This window comes from Culex pipiens, chromosome 2 (assembly GCF_016801865.2).
Source record: "Culex pipiens pallens isolate TS chromosome 2, TS_CPP_V2, whole genome shotgun sequence".
Lineage (NCBI taxonomy): Eukaryota > Metazoa > Arthropoda > Insecta > Diptera > Culicidae > Culex > Culex pipiens.
In genome coordinates this window covers 53526407-53546015 of record NC_068938.1, presented here as the reverse complement: position 1 = coordinate 53546015, position 19609 = coordinate 53526407, and the positions used below count along the sequence as shown (strand labels likewise).

Below are 19609 nucleotides of genomic sequence, written 5' to 3'. Positions count from 1 at the left end.
TGCTGATGTTGTTGTGTTGTTGATGTTGTCAATCCGTCTTCGACCTATCGAGAGCTTTGCGTTTGTTCAGCGAGATGAAAATGCAAATAGAACGGCCGCGAGACAGAAAAGCGCGCAATTTGGTGCAATTAGGCGTCTCAAAGTGATGCAATCGAAGGCGAGACGGCGATAAAAACGTGGCCCCGAGGGTCGACAACGCTGTTGACTTTTTGTGTTGTTGCGGACTGTTTCCTCCTTTTTTTTGAATATTGTTGTCATCGTCGCGACGTCGGCGGCGTCATCTTCGGATGCTGTGGGGTGGCATTGAAACGATGTGCAGCCAATCTGCATGTGTTTGTGAGAAGAAAGAAGACCGCGTCCGTTAGAGAGAACAAATAGAACTAGCAGGACTGAACAGGCAGGAGTGATGCTTCAGATGTGTGATTAGTGTATGGGTTTGAGTATATACTTTACAGCCAGCGCATGGTTGGACTTTGTTTGGGAGGGAGATGCGTCACATGAAGAGTTTGCTTACAAACTGGCGTCACTATGGTTTGGTGACGGAATGCTCGTTCCCGGATAAGGAGAGTGGGATATATTTAACAGTGACTTAAATGTTTATGAATTTTCTAAGGGTTCTATGTTAACGACAACTTAGTCATAACTTCTTTTTTTGATAAAAAAAATCTCTTGGTTAAATCATACGCATTATTTAGGTCTTCCCTTTTTTTTCTTCCTTAGGTTTTTTTATATTGACAAAAGGGCATTTTGAGCGCCCTGGGGCCTCCTGAGGGTGCTACATATATCTTTTTCATGAAGGCAACTTGGCAAATTTGCAAAATGCATAGTTTCACTTGGCCCGTTCTGAGGGTGCCGAATTGTTTAAAAAGGGCGAAGTAAATATTTTTATTTTTTAAAGAACTTGTTAGTCAAAGACTAACCTCGACTAACCTTCAGCTAAGCCCTGTTTTTAAACCTAAGTGAAGATTTGAAATAAAATTTTCTGATTAAATATTTTTCAAAATTTTCCTTTCAAATATGCTTTTAAAAAAAGAGGACAAACACATTGACTCAAGAAACATTAAAATTTCACAATATTAAGCAAATTCATCGATTCATCCATCGATCGATCGGATAATAGAGTGAATAAAAATATAAACCTCATTTTTTTCAAATCAAATTCGAGTTCAGCTATTATAAATGAAATTTCTAGGTTAGAACTAGACGCACCTCACCGGTCCGTGGATGAAAGAGAACGACATGTGGACGCATTGTCCTTTTAAAGACATTGACAATGTTTGTAGCACTGCTCAGACTGTCATTTCTACCATGACACTTTGATCGGCTCTAAATACTACATAGAGCTAGAAACACTACAAAGCTATCGGATCTTTGGTTGCGTTTCCTTTAAATCACCAAATAAGTTTTAAATTAAACCTATGTGTATTTTTAGTTATTTTCCATATACTTGTTTTTATTTTCCTCAGAAGCATAACATATCACTTGTTTTTAATTTCGGCGTGCGTAGATCAGTTCAGCTGTTCAGAAGATATTATTTTGCTCTAAAATTGATTTTTTTATTTAAAGCTCGAAAACCAACCTTGATGTATACATATCGACTCAGAATCGGAAACTTAACAAATGTCTGTGTGTGTGTGTATGTGACCAATAATGTCACTCAGTTTTCTCAGAACAGGCTGAACCGATTTTGACCAAACCAGTCGCATCTAACTTGGTTTAGGGTCCCATACGGTGCTAATTATGTATAAAAATGTGTTTTCGCATATTTTCGTTAGTTAGGTAATCGAAAGACCTTTCCAACGAGTCCAAAACATTGAAAATATGGCAACCCTGTCTTAAGCAACGACCACTTATGATGCCACTCATGAGCCCTTTAGTGATATGTGAGTTTTTGTAATCCGGAACTTAACGAAATTAGAAGAAATTTGTGTCCAAACCCATCATATCACCCATTGTTGGAAAAGAGTGAGGAACGCACCAACCACATAAGTGGATTAAGTTAGTTTTTTAATTTAGGTTTCGCGAAACTTGTTTTTGGACCACCCTATTATTATGAGGTCTTATTATTTTGGCCAAGGAACTCGCATAGCCAATTTCAGCCATCTCGAATAAGTTTTTAATAAATCATAATTATCAATCTTTGACATATTTAACATTAAGTTATACTTCAATTGCAATCGCTCAATAAAAGTCACATTAGCCAGCCATCAGCAAAAGTTATGCGTTTTGCTCCGTCACCATCACCACGTCGTCAAAACTACTAGCCTTGAATATGCTTACTAGAAGGATCAACTGGTTGACTGATTTGCATACATAAAATGCCGACCAGAAGGCAGCAGCAGCAGAGCACAAACAATCTCGACCGGTCGGGCCGCGGTTTGAACTGCTGCTCTCCGGCGATGACAACGTTCCATTGAGCGCTCTCATTCATTCAGCTTCACCCCGAGTCCTAACCTTTGAAATCGCACACGGCCAGCCACCACTTCTGGGATGCTAGGTAGACAAAACTGGTCCCTGCAGCACGTTTCAGTACTTAACCCTCGGGTGTCCACACCTGGTTTGCTCTTAGGTTTAGTTTGGACACTTTGCAGTGTGGAATGTAGAGGGTTTCGAGCAAGAACCAATTGACTTGCATCCGACGATCTTAATTGAACTGCTCCCTTTGGCGGACACCTCGACGAGAACAAAGCCTTTGTGTGGATGCAGTTTGATTTGAACACATGAGGTCCTAGCCGAGCCCTCTACAATGTAGTCGCGCACTATGGCGGAGTGATAAATCTAGTGTACCACTGCTTCTGCTGGATACCTGCTTCAGAGAACGTGCCAGTCTGACCCGACCGCAATCCAGGATTGGAGCAGAGCAGACGTGACTCTTAATTAAGGGCATAAATCACGCAACAGTTTGACAGCTTTTGTACTCTCCGCTCGGGGTTTTGGTACACATTCTCCAATCGCCCCGTTTGCGGCACAGTTTAGCACAGCAAAGTATATTATTTATATGTCAGATGTGGTCGAAAAACGTGATTCCGAAAAGTGGTCGCTCTTGTCAAATGCTCGGTTCGTCGCCGCTTCACGCGTAGAAGTCTCCTCATATCTGCCGTCGATGCGTCGATGCTGATTCCCCAAACCATGTTTTATGTAACAAGCTGGAAACACCTTACAGTTTGGCCACGTCTTGCGGCGGCGTGAGCAGCAGCCTTGATGATGGGGTCCGGTTCGGTTGGGTGTCCTCTTCCTTCTACGCGCTGGTGTTCATTAGTAACCTGACGAGCGTGTGTATTTTTTATCGCCGTTTATTAATTCGTATAACTTTAAATCGGCTTCGACCCGTAATCCAACGATGCTGCTTCGTGGGCATGCTTTCGGTGACATCGGCTTGTAACCGGGTTCGCCACTTTTTGTGTAACAATGATGTATGTGACTTGCGCGAGCTACCGTCACGAACCGAATGTTGACCGAACGAAATTCGACACCCGGAGCTTCCAGTTTTTTGTTGTTTTTGTTGTCGAAATCCGTATTTGGAAGTCCTCTGATTCTTCTTCGCTCACTCGAGTTTAATCGGGTAGTGATCTAATGATGAGGTTCATCCACTTTAATCGTCACGCGTTCCGCGATGAGTTCGGGTCAGACGTTTTTTTTTTGTTGTCGCCGGCGGTGACGAGCCATTTGATTGTTTGGTTCTGACTGACTCCTAATGTGTGTTTTTATTGGGCAAATGTTTACTCACGTGGAAGCTATTTAAGGGTATTTATTTCAGTTGCTTATTTCATTGATTGTTTCCAGCCAATGTGGCTGAGTTTTGATGATGCTGCGCAATGAAGCGCTGTGTTTGACGCTCAATCAGGTGCTAATAGGATTGAATCATACCGGTAATTTTGGGTGAAGGTTCTTTGTGATTGCGTGATATGCCAGTGAATTCTGTGTTGTAGAATTTAGTATTGCTGTAACATAGTTATTGATATTGAATATATTTCGCCAAAAAATAAACAATTTTATTAAAATTAGAGAGAGTGGGATACAAACGACCTTCCATCGGATGAGGAAGTAAAATGTCGGTCCCGGCCTTGGTTGTTGTTAGGCCGTTAATTCATTCCAGGTGTAGGAGTCGTCTCCATGCCATAAGTACAAACAACACACCAAACCAAGCCTACTCCGGTGGAATCGCTGGCGGCGGTTGGACTCGCAATCCAAAGGTCGTCAGTTCAAACACTGGGGTGGAAGATTCCTTGGAGTAGAAAGAGGTTTGGGTCCTCTCCCCATTCAAGCCTTCGGAATCCTAGGTTTGAGCAGAAACTTGCAATAGAGACCACAAAAGACCCGGAGGTCGTTAATGTGGATGGTTTGATTTTTTTTGATTTTGGGATACAAACGATTCCCTGTTGCCATTCTTACTAAAGAAAGGTTTACAACACAACTCGACATTTTTGAACTTGATGTCAGTAAACGCTTCAGTTTCGTCAAGGTATGATAGATTTGGACTCCCAGAACAAGCTTCAATCGACAGAATTGAATTCTAATGATTTCCCAGCCAATAAATAAAATTTTAAATTTCTAATCTAAGCAACCATGCGCCCCCCACGTTTTTCTATGGGGGTAACAAGAATGCACCCCCTTATTCATGGTTGATCATTCCATAGCATTTTTACTCAAAATTACAACTTTACCTATTGACAGGGAATTCACCAATATTCAGTTCTGTCGATTTTAGCGTGTTCGATTAGCCCATATCTATCATACCATGACAAAACTGAAGCGTTTACTGAAATCACTTAAAAAATGTCGAGCTGTGCAATTTGCGTTTGGATCAGCTTGGTGAACAAGGAGTGGTCAGATGTTTATATATGACACGTGTTGGAGATTCAATGTTTCAATTAACGAAGGAACTAATTTGTTATGGTGGTGTGAGTTGGTAGCATTATTCTCTCGATTTTGGCGCTGAGCTCTCAATAATTTTGAGGAAACGATTCTCTCGACTCGGAATTTTGGGTTTACTTTTTTTTAAATAGTTTCCATGTTTTTATTGTTGAAGGGGTATGTGTAATTTAAATCTTGAAAAAAAATGCAATAAAATTGTTTTTGGAAATCTTATTCGTTATCTGTAACAGCTTTTCTAATGTCAACCTTCGGGCAAAAATCTGGCAATATCACTTTTTACGATCAGCTCCCCAAATAAAGATTATCTAGCGCAAATCAAAAAGTTCTGTCTTGTAGCACCCCAGAACGTCCCCGGCCCAGACTACCAACGAGTCAATCGCGCGAGCCATTAAATTGTCCGTCCACCCCCGTCGAGAACGGCTGCGCGCTGGCTGTTCTTGGCAGCGGACGTGCCGGGGGCGATTCCGACCGATCAGACCAAACAAAACTAAACAGAGCAGCGATCACCCGATATAGCGATGTTCCCGGGGGCTAACTTGCCACAAAAGTCACCTGGCTGCTGTACAAGCGCGCAACTCTTGGGCAACTTCCTACGTGTTGGCGGGCGGAGCTGTTGCGTCAACCGGTTCAAGTCTCCGCCCGACAAGCGACGAACGTGCCCTCATAAGAAGAAGGTGGTGTTGCGCCAGCTGATTTTGGAAATCGCGTTCCCAAACATAAATCAGGTTGTTCGTGCAGCATTCATCTCGAGCAGATCACCAAGTGCAGTTCGAGTGTTGCGCGAATGTGGTGGTGGCGCAAAAAGATCAAAGCCAAATCAGCCCGTTGTTTGCGTGATCATCAGAAGGCTCGCGAGAGTGAGTTTGCACTAGATTGATCGCGATAAAGCACGTGATGCTGATGAGGAGGATGATCCCAGGTAAAGCTGCAGTTTGTTACGGATACGTCATCGAATACGAGTTCATCGTCTTTGGCGGACGATGCAGGGGTTTGGGATCAAATATGGCCATTTGTAGAAAGGAAAAAAAAAAAACATTCATATAAAAAAGCATTATAACAACCCGTTTTTTTCGGAGCTCGATTGGCACAAGATGAGTCGGGGGCAGGTTTTACCTGCGTTTTGCTGTGCAGAAGTCTGCACAATGTAGGAGATGCTTGGTGTTCAGGAGTGTGTGATTTTTGGAAAGTGTTGAAAATGCATTTTAAAAAACTTCTTAAAGATAATAACTGATGCTTAAACTCGTTCATTCCTTTTATAAAATTTTGATAAAACTTATTATTTTTGAGTTATAACCGCTCTTATTCCTCATATAAACATTGGAGAAAAACTATTGGACCTCGTCTAAATATTTTTGAAAAAATTAAAGTGTTCCTATTTCTGGGGTCCCTAAAGTTTCTTCCCCTCGAGTTCAGCCTGCATTTTTGTAATTTTTTGTAGGTCAGTGTAATTAATTGTATTTTATCATTATTTTTTAAATATTCACAATCCTCCCCACAATCCCTCATGATGACGACAAAAACAGCAGCATCAACATCAGCAACAACACCACTACCGAAGATTGTGATGATCTTTGGATGAGTTTGAAAATCTTCTTCCATCTATCTGACGACGATGCGATGCTCAACCGTCGTCGCGTATGACATTAACATACTTAAGCCTTTTGTGAGGACGCTTGCACTATTCAATCGGCACACACAAACACACGAGCGGACTAAGCCATGTTGCATAATCAACCCGCGTGTGTGTGTTTGTTTGCGATGGTGTGACTCTGAATGATCACTTCCAAAGTGTCGCTGTCTGGCGGCGGAGATTGCCCGAAACGGTAGCAGATTTTAGGATTTTTGTTTAGTGATCTGTTAAACTTTGTGTTTGAGCGGGGGAGAGTAAGGTTGAAGATGCTACAAGAGTGCTAAAATCGAAGATGAGTGTGACTTCAGGTATTACTCTTGCAGATATTGCAGCTGACGGAAGAGTTCGAGAGCAGTCGTGGGATCGTTGAGTTCAGCGCGATGTGTGCAGTAGTGGAAGCTTCGCCAAGGAAGAGTGCAATAATTCGTGTCATTTGATGTGGCACAGTGCAATTGGACAGTGAATGAAGCAATAAAACCTATTAGTGATTGGGGTTTAGTGAGAAAAAGGAAGAAAGAAGAGGAAGATGGCCCTAGTAAACTACACACTGCCATTTGGTAGCATACAGGCTCCGGCTTGGGCTACTGTCAGTCCGATCCATAGTCAGCATGCCTCTGCCGTGAATAATCTGCTTTACGGACCAGCTGGTCACCAGGAAGCGGACGCTAATGATCATGAGTTCTACAAAAATAGTCCCTATTCGCCGCCGCAGCAGCAGTCGAAACCTCCTCAGCAGAGTTCTCAACAGTATCGGCAAGCCCCCAGAAACAACTACTTGCCCCCTCCGCAAACCTACCCGCAGCAAAATACGCAGAGGCAGCAGCAACCCGCTTACCAGCAACCTCAACAATCTCCGAGAACCTACGGGGAGGGTTCGTACTCCCAAGTTCCTTCACGAGCCGGTGGCAATCAGCAGCAGCAGCCGCCGCCACCCCAGCAGAACAACGGGTTCTACAATCCGAGCTACAACCAGCAGCAACCTCCGGTGAACTACAACGTTCCGCAGTCACCTCCGCAGAACACTTACCGGAACAACCCACCACAGCAGGTTCCCCAGCAGCAGCCACCACCTGCGTCGAACCGAGTTCCCCCTCCACCGATCAACAGTGGCCGCGGCATCAGCAGCACTTCCGCCGGGAGTGCCGTCCCGGAGCGGCCACCCGGCTTCGTCAAAGTGAACGCCGGCCAAGGATCCCGCACCCAAGTGCACGCCGTGCTCGATTACGACGACGACGAGGGAGACTACTACGACGACGATGAGGACGGCGGTTCCGACCGAGCTCCTGGTAAGTGCCCACTCTGACCGCAGGTCGGTCAATCAATCACTCAATCACCAATTCCACGCACGGTTCGGCATACGAAGCACTTGACGCACGTCTTGAGTAGGGTACTTCAGGGTGTTGTTGCTCTTGGTTTTTGACTTGAATTTCGAGGGCCCTCGACCGGGCCATTGCGGAACCGTCTTGAGCCGGTTCACCTGGGACGTGGTCAGCCACCAGATGAGCTAGGAACGGGGGGGGAAATCCACCACGTGCGTTGAACTCGTTTCCTTGATTGATGGTGTCATTTTGGGGCCCTTGGGCCTCCGTTCTAATTTTGGACGTGAAAGGAATTTTTAATGCTGACAGGGAGATCCGTGTTCCGCAATGGATGATGTAATGTTGAATTTTCAAACCTAGAGACCAACATCCATCGTAGTTTAAGGATCTATATAAACAGCAAATATTAATCAGTTTAAAATCGCAATCTCCCAGAAAATCTCACATACTTTAGTGTACAATAGATGCATCTACTCCATTACACTATCAATTTCCATCCGCGAGTGAGTACCGACGCTGCATAAATTAAAATCGATGCAAACAACTCACCTCAATCACGCCTTACAACTGTTGATAGCTACATCCTACGGAACACTTGACGCAAAGTGATTGATGGCTGAGAATATCCGGTCGGAAGTAGTGGCATCTCCGGCTCGGATCGTCGCCGTGCGTCACAGCGCTACGCGCATCCCCGGACACAACCTCCCGGAAGCGTTCGCTTCCGCGTCGTGACGCCGAGGTGACTCACGTGTGGAGACAGGGAAAAGCCCTTTCGGGGAATGCTTAATTTGGCACGGCCAATAAATCCTGTAAATTTATTTACGATCCCTGCGCGCCACGTTGTGGCGTCATAAAAATGCATCGCCACTCGGAGGAGGCCCGTCGGTTGCCATTAAGACGCTCATCCGTCAAAACTGCAAATCCGCTGACCTTAACAAGACCAATTAACCCATTCGACAGTATATTGACTCCGCGGAAGCTCATATCTGCAGGCCGGGGTACAATGAAGCAATAAACACTCAAAACAAAGAAATGCTGCGCCATCAACTCGAGTCCCGTGTGGTTGAGGATGCTGCGCAGAGCAATTAGGCACGCGACTCTGCGGCAAGAGGCACGACACAACCAAAACCTGACCAGCTGAACATCGAGCCTCCATCACTGTTCTCTGCTGGCAAAAGGGTACCCCTTGAATCTTTTGCGATACGAATAAAAAAGCGGTATGACTGGACTGTGGTGAAGATGAGTGCCATTAAAAATAATAAATTAATCCATCGACAGCTCGCTGACATGATGTCGATTGCGCGCACTAAGCTTAAGCCGACACTACCCATACAGAAGTTATGGAGAGTTGCTGGAAGTTGACACTTGAGAACACCTAGTAAAGAAGGGCAACCTCTGAGACTTACCCATTCCCGCCTGACTGTTTTAAGAGTAAAACGCATTAGAGCAGTTCTCTACAAAATCGGTTTTTTTTTCTAAGTTTTGATTTTTGTATTTTTTAATCCGGCTTAAACTTTTTTGGCGCCTTCGTTATGCCCAAAGAAGCCATTTTGCATAATTAGTTTGTCCTTATAATTTGGCAGCTGAAAATTCATAAATCTGTATCTTTTGAAGGAATATTTTGATCGATTTGGTGTCTTCGGCAAAGTTGGTATGGATAAGGGCTACACTGAAAAAAAAATTTTTGGTGATTTTTAATTTCACTTTTTGTCACTAAAACTTTTTTGCAAATGCCAAAGCCAGCTTTTCAGAAATTTACAGGTTGTGCAAAAAATCATTGACTGAGTTATAAAATTTTTAATCAGTACTGATTTTTTCAAAAAATCGAAATATTTTTCGTACGTATTTATTTTTTTCAACTTCATTTTATGATCTAAAATCAAATTTGCAATCAAAAAGTACTCTAATGAAATTTTGATAAAGTGCACCGTTTTTAGGTTAAAGCCATTTTTAGGTAGCTTGTTTAAAAATAGCCAGTTATTTTTTTTTTAAATTAGTGTCCATGTTTGTTAAATTTTGAAAAAAAATATTTTTGAATAGCTGAGAAAATTCTCTATATTTTGCTTTTATAAACTTTGTTGATACGAACCTTAGTTGCTGAGATATTGCCATGCAAGTGATTAAAAACAGAAAAATTTATGTTTTCTAAGTCTCATCCAAGCAACCCACCATTTTCTAAATTCGATATCTCAGCAACTAATAGTCCGATTATCAATGTTAAAATATGAAACATTCGTAAAATTTTCCGGTCTTTTCAAAAAAATTAAATCAAAACTAATATTCAAAAGGGCCAAAAATACAATGTTACGAAAATCACTGTAAAAAAAACTAAGTTAATTTGTAAATAGCTGGCTTGTAGTATAATTCAGCCTACTTCGACCAAATACTGACCACACACAACATTTCAAGAATGTGTAGCAGCACGGATCTCACGGATCTCATAATTACTGTTATTGAGGGTGTCTGGCCACTGGAAGATGCTTCCACTGTACCTCACACAAAAAAAAAAAAAAAAACTCATGCTAATCAAGCGTAGTATTAGTAACTTCAGCTTCACTTGCCGGTTGTATAACCTCACACTCTGGAAGTGGCAATTAGTTGGATGCCGCAATTAAACGGTGCTACTTTTACAACACCTTCCTAGTAGATGTTTTACATCTATACATTCTCGCGAGAAGATTAGCTGTTTTCAGTCTCCGTACACTAATAACATCGTCTTGACGTCTCGGCCGATAAGGTCAGTTCGCGCTGTCGGTCAGTGAAACTAGCGTGCCGATTTGCTCAAGTTTTCGTACGAAAATTGTTCTCGCTTGTAAAAAGTTCTCTGTTCTGTAAGTAGAAAAGCGCACTTTAAGAGTCACCAAGAAAGATATTATTTTCGTTCTGAAAAACGCTATTTCGCGGGTGATTAATTCCACGACACGTTCTAAATGTCAGTCATAATTTACGAATGTCGGAAGTTGTAACTGCATTTGAATTCTAATTCATTCCGTCCCGCTATCGCTGTGGTGGCCATTATTTGCATACAGAGAGCATTTGGTCGGTGAGTTAAGGGGGATGCTGGGACTGTGTGGTGGGGATTTCATATTTGTAATTTGTACTGGGGGCGTCTGGTACGTCTGGATCGTTTCGTTAGGGGTATGAATCACACCCTGCTCTTAGAGCGAGATGCTGTTCAAGGTGGGTGCATTCGAAGTCGGGGCAAATCTAGCCTTGACTTTCAAACCACGAAAACCACGCGGTTTGGATTTCGGACTATCAACAATGAATTTCACAACCACTTGAAATTGCGTGCTCGTTAAACGCATCTCAGAAACGTCAATTCGTTGAACTTGCCCAACGCAGGCCATAAATTACTCCCCGGGAAGAGTGCGGTTGAGCCCCCTGCCGAGATTTCCGTCACCTTATGACAACGGCTGCCACTTGTACCTCGCGATGATTTACCGAGACGTGCTGGAATTCATCATAAAGCAAAAGTGGCAGCTAGTGGTGGTGACGATGGTCAGGAGTGCATCCTAACCAGTGGAGGGTGTTGCCAGAGAGTCTCGTGCTGCACCGCGAAGTGATGGCAGTGGTGATTTAAATGCATAATTGCTGGCGAAACGGGTATTCAAATCGATACTACTACCGTGATACAGGAAATCGAGATCCTACGAGCAACCCGGGAGGAGTGTTCGAAGATTGCTGCAGTTTGAACAAGTTATTGTACAACCACGTTGTGACTGGCGGCGTCGTTTGCAACAATGTTGCGACGAGTGTTTGTTTACGTTAAAGTTGTGGTAGGTTGAGGGAACACAGAGCTATGCATTGTTTGATTGAGGTTTTATTGTTATGAGCAAGATTATACCTTACTGTATTTTTTACTTTTTATATTGAATCAAGGGTGAACCATAAGTCACTAAGCTTTAAGGGCAGTCGATTATTTTTTTACATTATCGGGTTAAATTTTAAAAGGTTTAAAATTCGCATTCTTAATTAGACCTCCTAGACCCACCTTTACGTATACATATCTACTCAGGATCAATTTCTGAGCAAATGTCTGTGTGTGTGGAGGGTAGCGTGGTTCACGTTTCTATGAAAAAGACAAAAGTTGTTATTTTGTCTTGCATCAACCGGAATTTCGTTCTTTTATGTCCCCAGAAGCACTCCTGAAAATTTGAGCCCATTTGGTAAGGTCTAGGAGCTCCAGTTTTAATTTGAAATTTATATGGGATTTTGATTTATTTTCCATGGGAAACTATCTTTTTTTACATTGTATTAGGAATTTTTTTTTATAAATCGATGAAATGACTTGATTCTTATAGTAGGAGATAGGTTTTGAACTGGGGAACAACTTTGTAGAACATACCAACAAGCTAGGAAGTGACCCTTTAAAGATACAGATACTTTTAGATGGTGGCTTTTGAAGGGGCCAGCCACCATCTAAAAGTATCTGTATCTTTAAAGGGTCACTTCCTAGCTTGCTGGTATGTTCTACAAAGTTGTTCCCCAGTTCAAAACCTATCTCCTACTTTAAGAATCAAGTCATTTCATCGATTTATAAAAAAAAATTCCTAATACAATGTAAAAAAAGATAGTTTCCCATGGAAAATAAATCAAAATCCCATATAAATTTCAAATTAAAACTGGAGCTCCTAGACCTTACCAAATGGGCTCAAATTTTCAGGAGTGCTTCTGGGGACATAAAAGAACGAAATTCCGGTTGATGCAAGACAAAATAACAACTTTTGTCTTTTTCATAGAAACGTGAACCACGCTAGTGGAGGGATGTTGATTGAGGGATGTTGCACTTGATTATCTCGTTTTGGTTTCATTCAATCCATCTTGGGGCCCATAAGTCGCAATCAAAAATTATAAAGTTTAGTTAAGTACTTCAAAAAAGTTGTCTAAACTTCGGAAGATTATTAAAAAACTAGTTTTTGTGAGAAAACTCGTCATGTTAAATATTTTTAGGCAAGGTTTTCAAAAGGCCTTTCTAATGAGTCATAAAGCTTGAAGATCTGACAACCCTCTCAAAAGTTATTAGCACGACTCCATAAGGTTAAAGAACTGGCAACCCTATCAAAAGTTATAAGCACATAAGTGATATTTATACACTTCTTTGAAACCGAGACTCAGATATTTAAAAAAAAAAAAAAGAAAAACATAGCCGGATCTATAATCCGAACTATCGTTGGATTGGTTACCAAAAGACCTTGCCGAAAAGAAATAAGTACTGAAGCTAAATTTGATAGACATTATAAGGGGGAATGATGTTATTTTAACTGAATGTATTCACTATACGAATGTGAGGTGGAAGTAACGTTTAATATGTCGTCAGCTGTGTGCTATCTTGTGACAATGAGTTAATGATGACGTTTTGCTATACTTAACAAACACAACAAGATGCTTTAACCCGATTTTGGAAACTCGCTTCCGTTTCCCGGATATCGCAATACACACTTGTGACATAGACCAATTTATCATCAAAATGATTGTGCACACTTGTGACACGTCAAACATGTTGTTGGAAAATGTGGAAAAATTTCTTGTTTTTCACAAATTTATGTACACACATACTTTCTAAAGGCAATGCAACCTTTTGTTTATAAAAATATACTGATTAAGTCGATTAAACCATTGATTTGAGCTTATTTTAGTTTGTATGGGAATTCTGTGCAAACTTGTGACACGTAGTACAATTTTACTTTCGAAACACACTTGTGACACTTGTGCTTTTCAGATTTTTGTTTATATTATTGACTGTATCTTTTAACTGGTGTAACCAAATTAGTTGAAACTTGGAGCGTTTGTTAAGCGATAGTATACGAACTGATTGCTTCAAAAAGTTTGGCTCTATCATTCATAGTTTTGAAATTATTTACCAATAAACTTTAAAAATCGATTTTCTCGAAAAGTACTAAATGGTCATTGTCACAAGATGGCACACAACTGACGATGTTTTAAGATACAAATAATGCCATCCTTTGAGCTTTGGAACATGTTGGTTAAAAGGAATTTGTCAGTGTTATAATTTTTCCAATAGATTCGTGCTTTTTGAAAACTGTGGAAAAATAAAAAAATGAATTTATTTTTAAAATAACAAATCAAATTTGCTAAGGGTAGGGTAGTCATCAATGAGACACTTTTGGTTTTCAACTTTCAAAGATTTTTTTCATTTTTTCATCAGCATATTTTAATGAGCTTTTTGTTGCATTTTCTTTCTTTTAATGTGTTCTAACATTGACCAAAATATGAGATCGATCCGACATCTACAGCCAGAGTTATTCAACTGTCTCATTATAGACGCACTTGGCAGGAACAATGAGACAGCTGGGGAACAATGAGACACACTACGAAAATCAAGTTTTTTCTTGTAAAACATCATGTTTTTGTATTGTTCCATTGCAGGTGACCTGCCTTGAACATTTTAGAGCAATTTTGCCAACATGAAACTTTAATTAACAAAAGTTATACTAAAAAGTATTTAAATTTTGTAAAATTCATATATTTGTACCAAATAACTTAGTATTTTTGGTTAAATGAAGTTAAAACTCTATAAATATACCAAAAATCACTTTATATTTATGTTTTGAAAGATTTCCATAGATTTTTAAAAGTTTAATGAAAAAAAAAATCAAAGTGTCTCATTGTTACCCATGAGCTGAAATGAGTGGGGAACAATGAGACAGTCCTGGATACTGGGTATATTCTAAATTTTGGCCAAACCTAATGAAAGGACATTGTAGCCCAACTCAATCCCTATGTAACGTCGAAAGAAATTTGAAGAAATATTAGTTTTGGTGTTAATGGCAGCCTACGAGCGAAAAAGTAATGTTTGTCCATAATTTACTTTTACCCCCCAGAATCAAACATTTATGAATAACTTTTCAAGGGAGCTTCCATAACCAAAACCACTATAATGGCAGACGGTGTATCAAGTAGACACACATTTCCCCCAAATATGAGCCTGATTGGTTGAAACTACGACTCGTGAGAGCCATTTTATCATTGTTATCCGTGTCTCATTGATGACTACTCTACCCTAAGTACTTTCTAAACATTTCTAAATCCTTGCTTTGTTTTCAAGCTGTAGTCACTAAAATCGCATTTTTGTTAAATACATGTTTTTTAACCTGACCAAGCTTGACCATTTCAGCATATATTTTCTTCGAAAGGATCAGCATATTTCCTATGAAGACAATGGTGATTCGACAACCCTATTAAAACTTCAATATTAATTGTAGACTTTTTTGAAGATGGATCTAAGATATTTTGATGTAATAAGTCATGAATTTAAAAGATCTTGATACTCGTTTATTAAAAATAACTAAAGCGCTGCAAATATCATTTGAAGGTTTTGTCTCTAGGCATGCGAAATTTTTTTTAGCGAAATGTGTATCAAAATTTTTACCAAAAGTATCTTTTTATAAACCCAAACATTCTAAATATAATAATCGTCGCTGGAAAAAGTATTTCAAATTGTTTTAATGTAATTAGATTTCTATTTCTTTTAAAACTTTGAAATTTTCTGAAAAGATATTTTTGAACCCTAATTTGTCTGGCCGATTTGAAGGATAGACGACATTAACTTTGAACGGCCAGTAATCAACAAAGTTATAACAGTTATGAAAACATTTTTTTACGCTATTTCGAAGGTTATTTTGTAACTTTTTTCCTTCAGTAGATTTACTCGATTCATTAAGCACCCGCAAACTCTGTTCCCAACTTTGAATTGATCAGCTGTTGAAGGGTAGCCCACATCTCAGCTTAGGATAGTAACTTCACAACAATTATGCTTAAATAACGAAATAAATAAATAAAATGAACATTTTTTTACATCATCAGGACCAACTCGGATTATTGGAACTTTTTGACAAAAATGTAGAAAACATTGAATTTCATTTAAGGATCTTGAGTATTTAAGAAATTTTGTTAAAAATAGCCTCACTTGCCGGTGAAAATCTGAAACGATATTTTCCCATACATTTTTGCCAATTTATATAATTTTTCTCTAATTCATAACCAGTGAAGCGACCCTCGCCTTACCAGAAAAATTCACAGTAGATTTTCTCTGTTAAAAACGAAAATATTAGGAAAAGGCGAATCAGGAGAGTTGTAAGAAAAAGGAAGACAAATAAAAATCAATTAGGAGCGTAGGACGGGAAAACCCGACAACACTTTTATGACCCACTTAAGTGGCACGCGCAGAAAAGGTGCCCGACGAGAAACAAACAAATAACAATATCTGTGAAAAAGGACAGGCACGACTGGAAAATAAATAAAGATTACATTATCTATGGGTTAAGTCATAAAAGGACTGCGACTAATTTCTGAGAAAAATCTGAGAATTAGAGCGCGGTGGAAAGAAATAGAACATTTATATTAGGATTTTAAGAGTGAGAGAAATAAAATAGGCCAGGATATTATGTATAACTTGGAAGGATTTTTAGAGTGGGGGGAAAAATAAATAAAATAAGAAAAAAAGAGAGTTATATATTGTAGAATTCTGGGAATTAAGGAAACTTTTCATTATATCAAGAAAAATACAGGTTGGAGTGGGGGTTGTAAATGAGACAAAAATATATTATATAAGTTAGAGGAAGAATTTTTGGTGTGAAACCGAAAAGGACGGATATATTATGCAACATCAAAAACTAGAGTGGGGGTAAAAATATAAGATATTAAATAATTAAGTAAATAACTAGATTTAGTAAAAAACCCAAGCTGAAATCAAATAAAGTCAGTCAGTAAATGAGACAGTGAAAGAGAGTGAAAGTGTTTGATCCGAAATATCCAGTCGAAGTGCCTTGGACTTAGCCGGCTGCACGCTTCAAAGTGGTGACAAGCGGAAAGTTTCACTCTGAAACTGGAACGTCATTTCTGCTGGCTTAACCAGTTAGAAAAGTTTTGTAATAGAAAAGTAAAGTGTTAGAAGTGTCACAAGAATCTTAAAATGATAATTTGGTAAGTACCATTTTTTTTTCCATATTTTTACTAACACCTTTTTTATCGGGGACTTAGAGTTTTTCTGACCAACTCAAAACTTAAAAAAAAACTTGTGGATTTCTCTAATTTAGGAAACAGCCTGAGAGTCTGCAGAAAATAATTTACTTTTTTTAAAAGTAAGAAAAATTTCCTTCCCTGAATCACGATGGAAGAATTAAATAAATTGGACAGCTATTTTTCGTTGGAAATAGCAAATTTATTGGAAGCTACTCCCAAATCTAAAGAAGAACTTTGGCGACTGGAAAATTCGCATAAATGCAACCAAAACTCAAACCATCATTTTTCCACTTTCCAAATCGGCCCGATTTGCCCCAAAGGATGATGTTTTGATTAAAATGAATGATGTTTCAATACCCTGGTCAAAGGAAGTTGTCTATTTAGGTCTCATACTTGACTCGAAACTATTGTTTCGGCAGCATGTAGAGAAAATTTTGAACAAGTGCAGCATTCTCATCAGGTGTTTGTATCCTTTAATTAACAGAAAATCAAAGCTATCTTTGAAAAATAAGCTAGCAGTTTACAAACAAATAATTTACCCCGTTATTGAGTATGCAGTACCTGTTTGGGAGTGTTGCGCTAGAACTCATAAGTTGAAGCTCCAGCGTGTCCAAAACAAGGTACTCAAAATGGTTTTGAATGTTCCTGGCTGGACAAGATCAAGTGAGGTTCATGAATTAGCAGAAGTAAAAATGTTGGATCAGAAGATTCAAGAAAAATGTTTGAATTTCAGGGAAAAATGTGCTATTTCTGAATACCCCTTGATTCAAGGATTGGTTTAGTTTATTGTAAGTTTAAGTTAGTTTTAGGTTAGGTTATGTTTTCTTAACATTTTTTTTTTTTCCTCATTGTACCTAGAGTTACAAAAATGATAAATCATATACTTTTAAAGTTATGAAAATGAACAGTGTTTAAATCACGAAAAGCAAACTAAAGCTGAAGAGCCACAGCTGACCACTTATTATGTAAACCAAATGTAATTATTATAAGAAAGATTCAATAAAGTATATTTAATTCAAAAAAATCTAAAGAAGAAATCGAACAGAAGACAACAGAAATAGCAGAAGCTGTTGAAAATTATAAGCAACTATTAATTGCTTCAAGGGATACTCTTCAACCTAAAGAGTTCAACAAAATTAACAATGGGTTCAAAGAAGATCACAAAAATCTTCAAGAAGCTCTTGAAGTTTTTGCTAAAAAACTAATTATAGTTTCTGATGATGAGGAGAAATATGGCGAGGTAGAAAATTTAAAAATTATTCCCGTCAGTTTAAAAATTCATAAGAACCCTAAAAATCCAAATTCTTACGAATTTCCAATGGATTCAGCAATTAATTGCATTCCAGATTTCTTTGGACATGCAGAAGATTTAACTTCATTTATTGATCAAATTAATTATTTTTACAGTAAAATGCCAAAAGGAGTGTCTCATACCCCTTTGATCAATGTAATTAAACTGAAATTAAAAGGTAGAGCAAAATTTTTTGCAAATTCAATTTCAAATTTACCATGGGAAAAGGTTGAACAGAATATGATTGAAGAATTCAGTGTAAAAAAATCATCGGTAAATATTTTCAAAACAATTGGTACAATCTCACAAAAGCAATTTGAGAAATTTAAGTCATACAAAAACAGAGCATTGGAAATTCTTGCAGACTTAGAGTCCGTAGAAGACTTCAATAAGAACAGTTTAGTTATGAAAAATTTTAAACTTCATTTCATAGCGGGTTTAAACAACATTGAATTACAGCGCACTGCGAGAAATATTGTGGAAACAGATTTTAGGCAATTTTTGAATACTCTCGAACATCATTACGTCAGTGATGAAGAATTTGAAGATCTTCAGAAACACGTACAGAAAATGAACATACAGACACCAACTGTGAAAACTAACTTCAGAAGCCAATTTAAACACTACAATAATAATAATAACGGTAATTTGGCGAATAATGCACCAGTTTTTCGAAATAATTATCAACAAAATTACCACAGGAATAATGATAACAGAAATGTTACGCAGGAAAATAATAGATTCCGGCATCAACAACAACATCGTGATTTTAACCAAAATCATTCAAACAATCGACCGAACCAAAATTTTAACGCTCATAGAGGAATTAGCTCTCAACAGAATAATATGTCTAATAATTCTAAAACATATTATCCACAACGAAAAAACTAATTTTTGGGGTTTTCGATAGATTTGGCGTCCGAAATACCCGGCAAAATGGAAAATTTAATAGACGCTCTGAATTCCGAGCTCGAAATCGTTTTAGGAGACGGAATTATAATCGGAATAATAATTGGAATAATAATAGTTTAAGAGAGCAAAGAGAATTTTACAACCCCCCTCACGAAATTCTCAAAATAATTTTAACTCCTTTTCTACAATTTAGATTAAGAATTGCTTCAAAACAAAACCCGTTTAATTTTATTCACTACTTGCTTGACACAGGTGCAAGTGTTAATATAATAAGAAGCAATGTTTTAAATAAAATAGGTTATTCTCATGTCAATTTTAAAGATAATATTTCTTTAACTGGCATCAATAATACGTGTAATGAAACAATGGGTTCAGTTATAATCGAATTGTTGATTGGTAACACAATTTTCAGTACAAAATTTTATGTTATGAAGAATTTACCTGTACCGGGAATTATTGGTGCAGAATTCTTGAAGAGACACACTCTTTTCATTGATAAAAATTTTAATTTCATTGTTTTACAAAAACCAAGATTATACTTTAATAATCATTATAACAAAAATGAGGAGAATCTTGCAGATATTAATTGTGAAGAAA

General features: G+C 38.6%; 1 protein-coding gene across 3 annotated transcripts in view; it reads left to right on the top strand.

Annotated features, from left to right (window-relative positions):
• LOC120430518 (protein spaetzle 3) overlaps positions 1 to 19609 on the top strand; it is a 39469-nt gene that overhangs the window by 420 nt on the left and 19440 nt on the right. For 2 of the 3 annotated variants that reach the window (XM_039595631.2, XM_052707893.1), the window contains exon 2: positions 6829 to 7791. In XM_039595631.2, coding sequence (XP_039451565.1) covers positions 7032 to 7791 — 760 coding nt within the window. In that variant the 5' untranslated portion in view covers positions 6829 to 7031. Of the gene's footprint in view, positions 1 to 6610; positions 7792 to 19609 lie in introns of those variants that run through there. The other variant, XM_039595630.2, reaches the window with a different exon arrangement.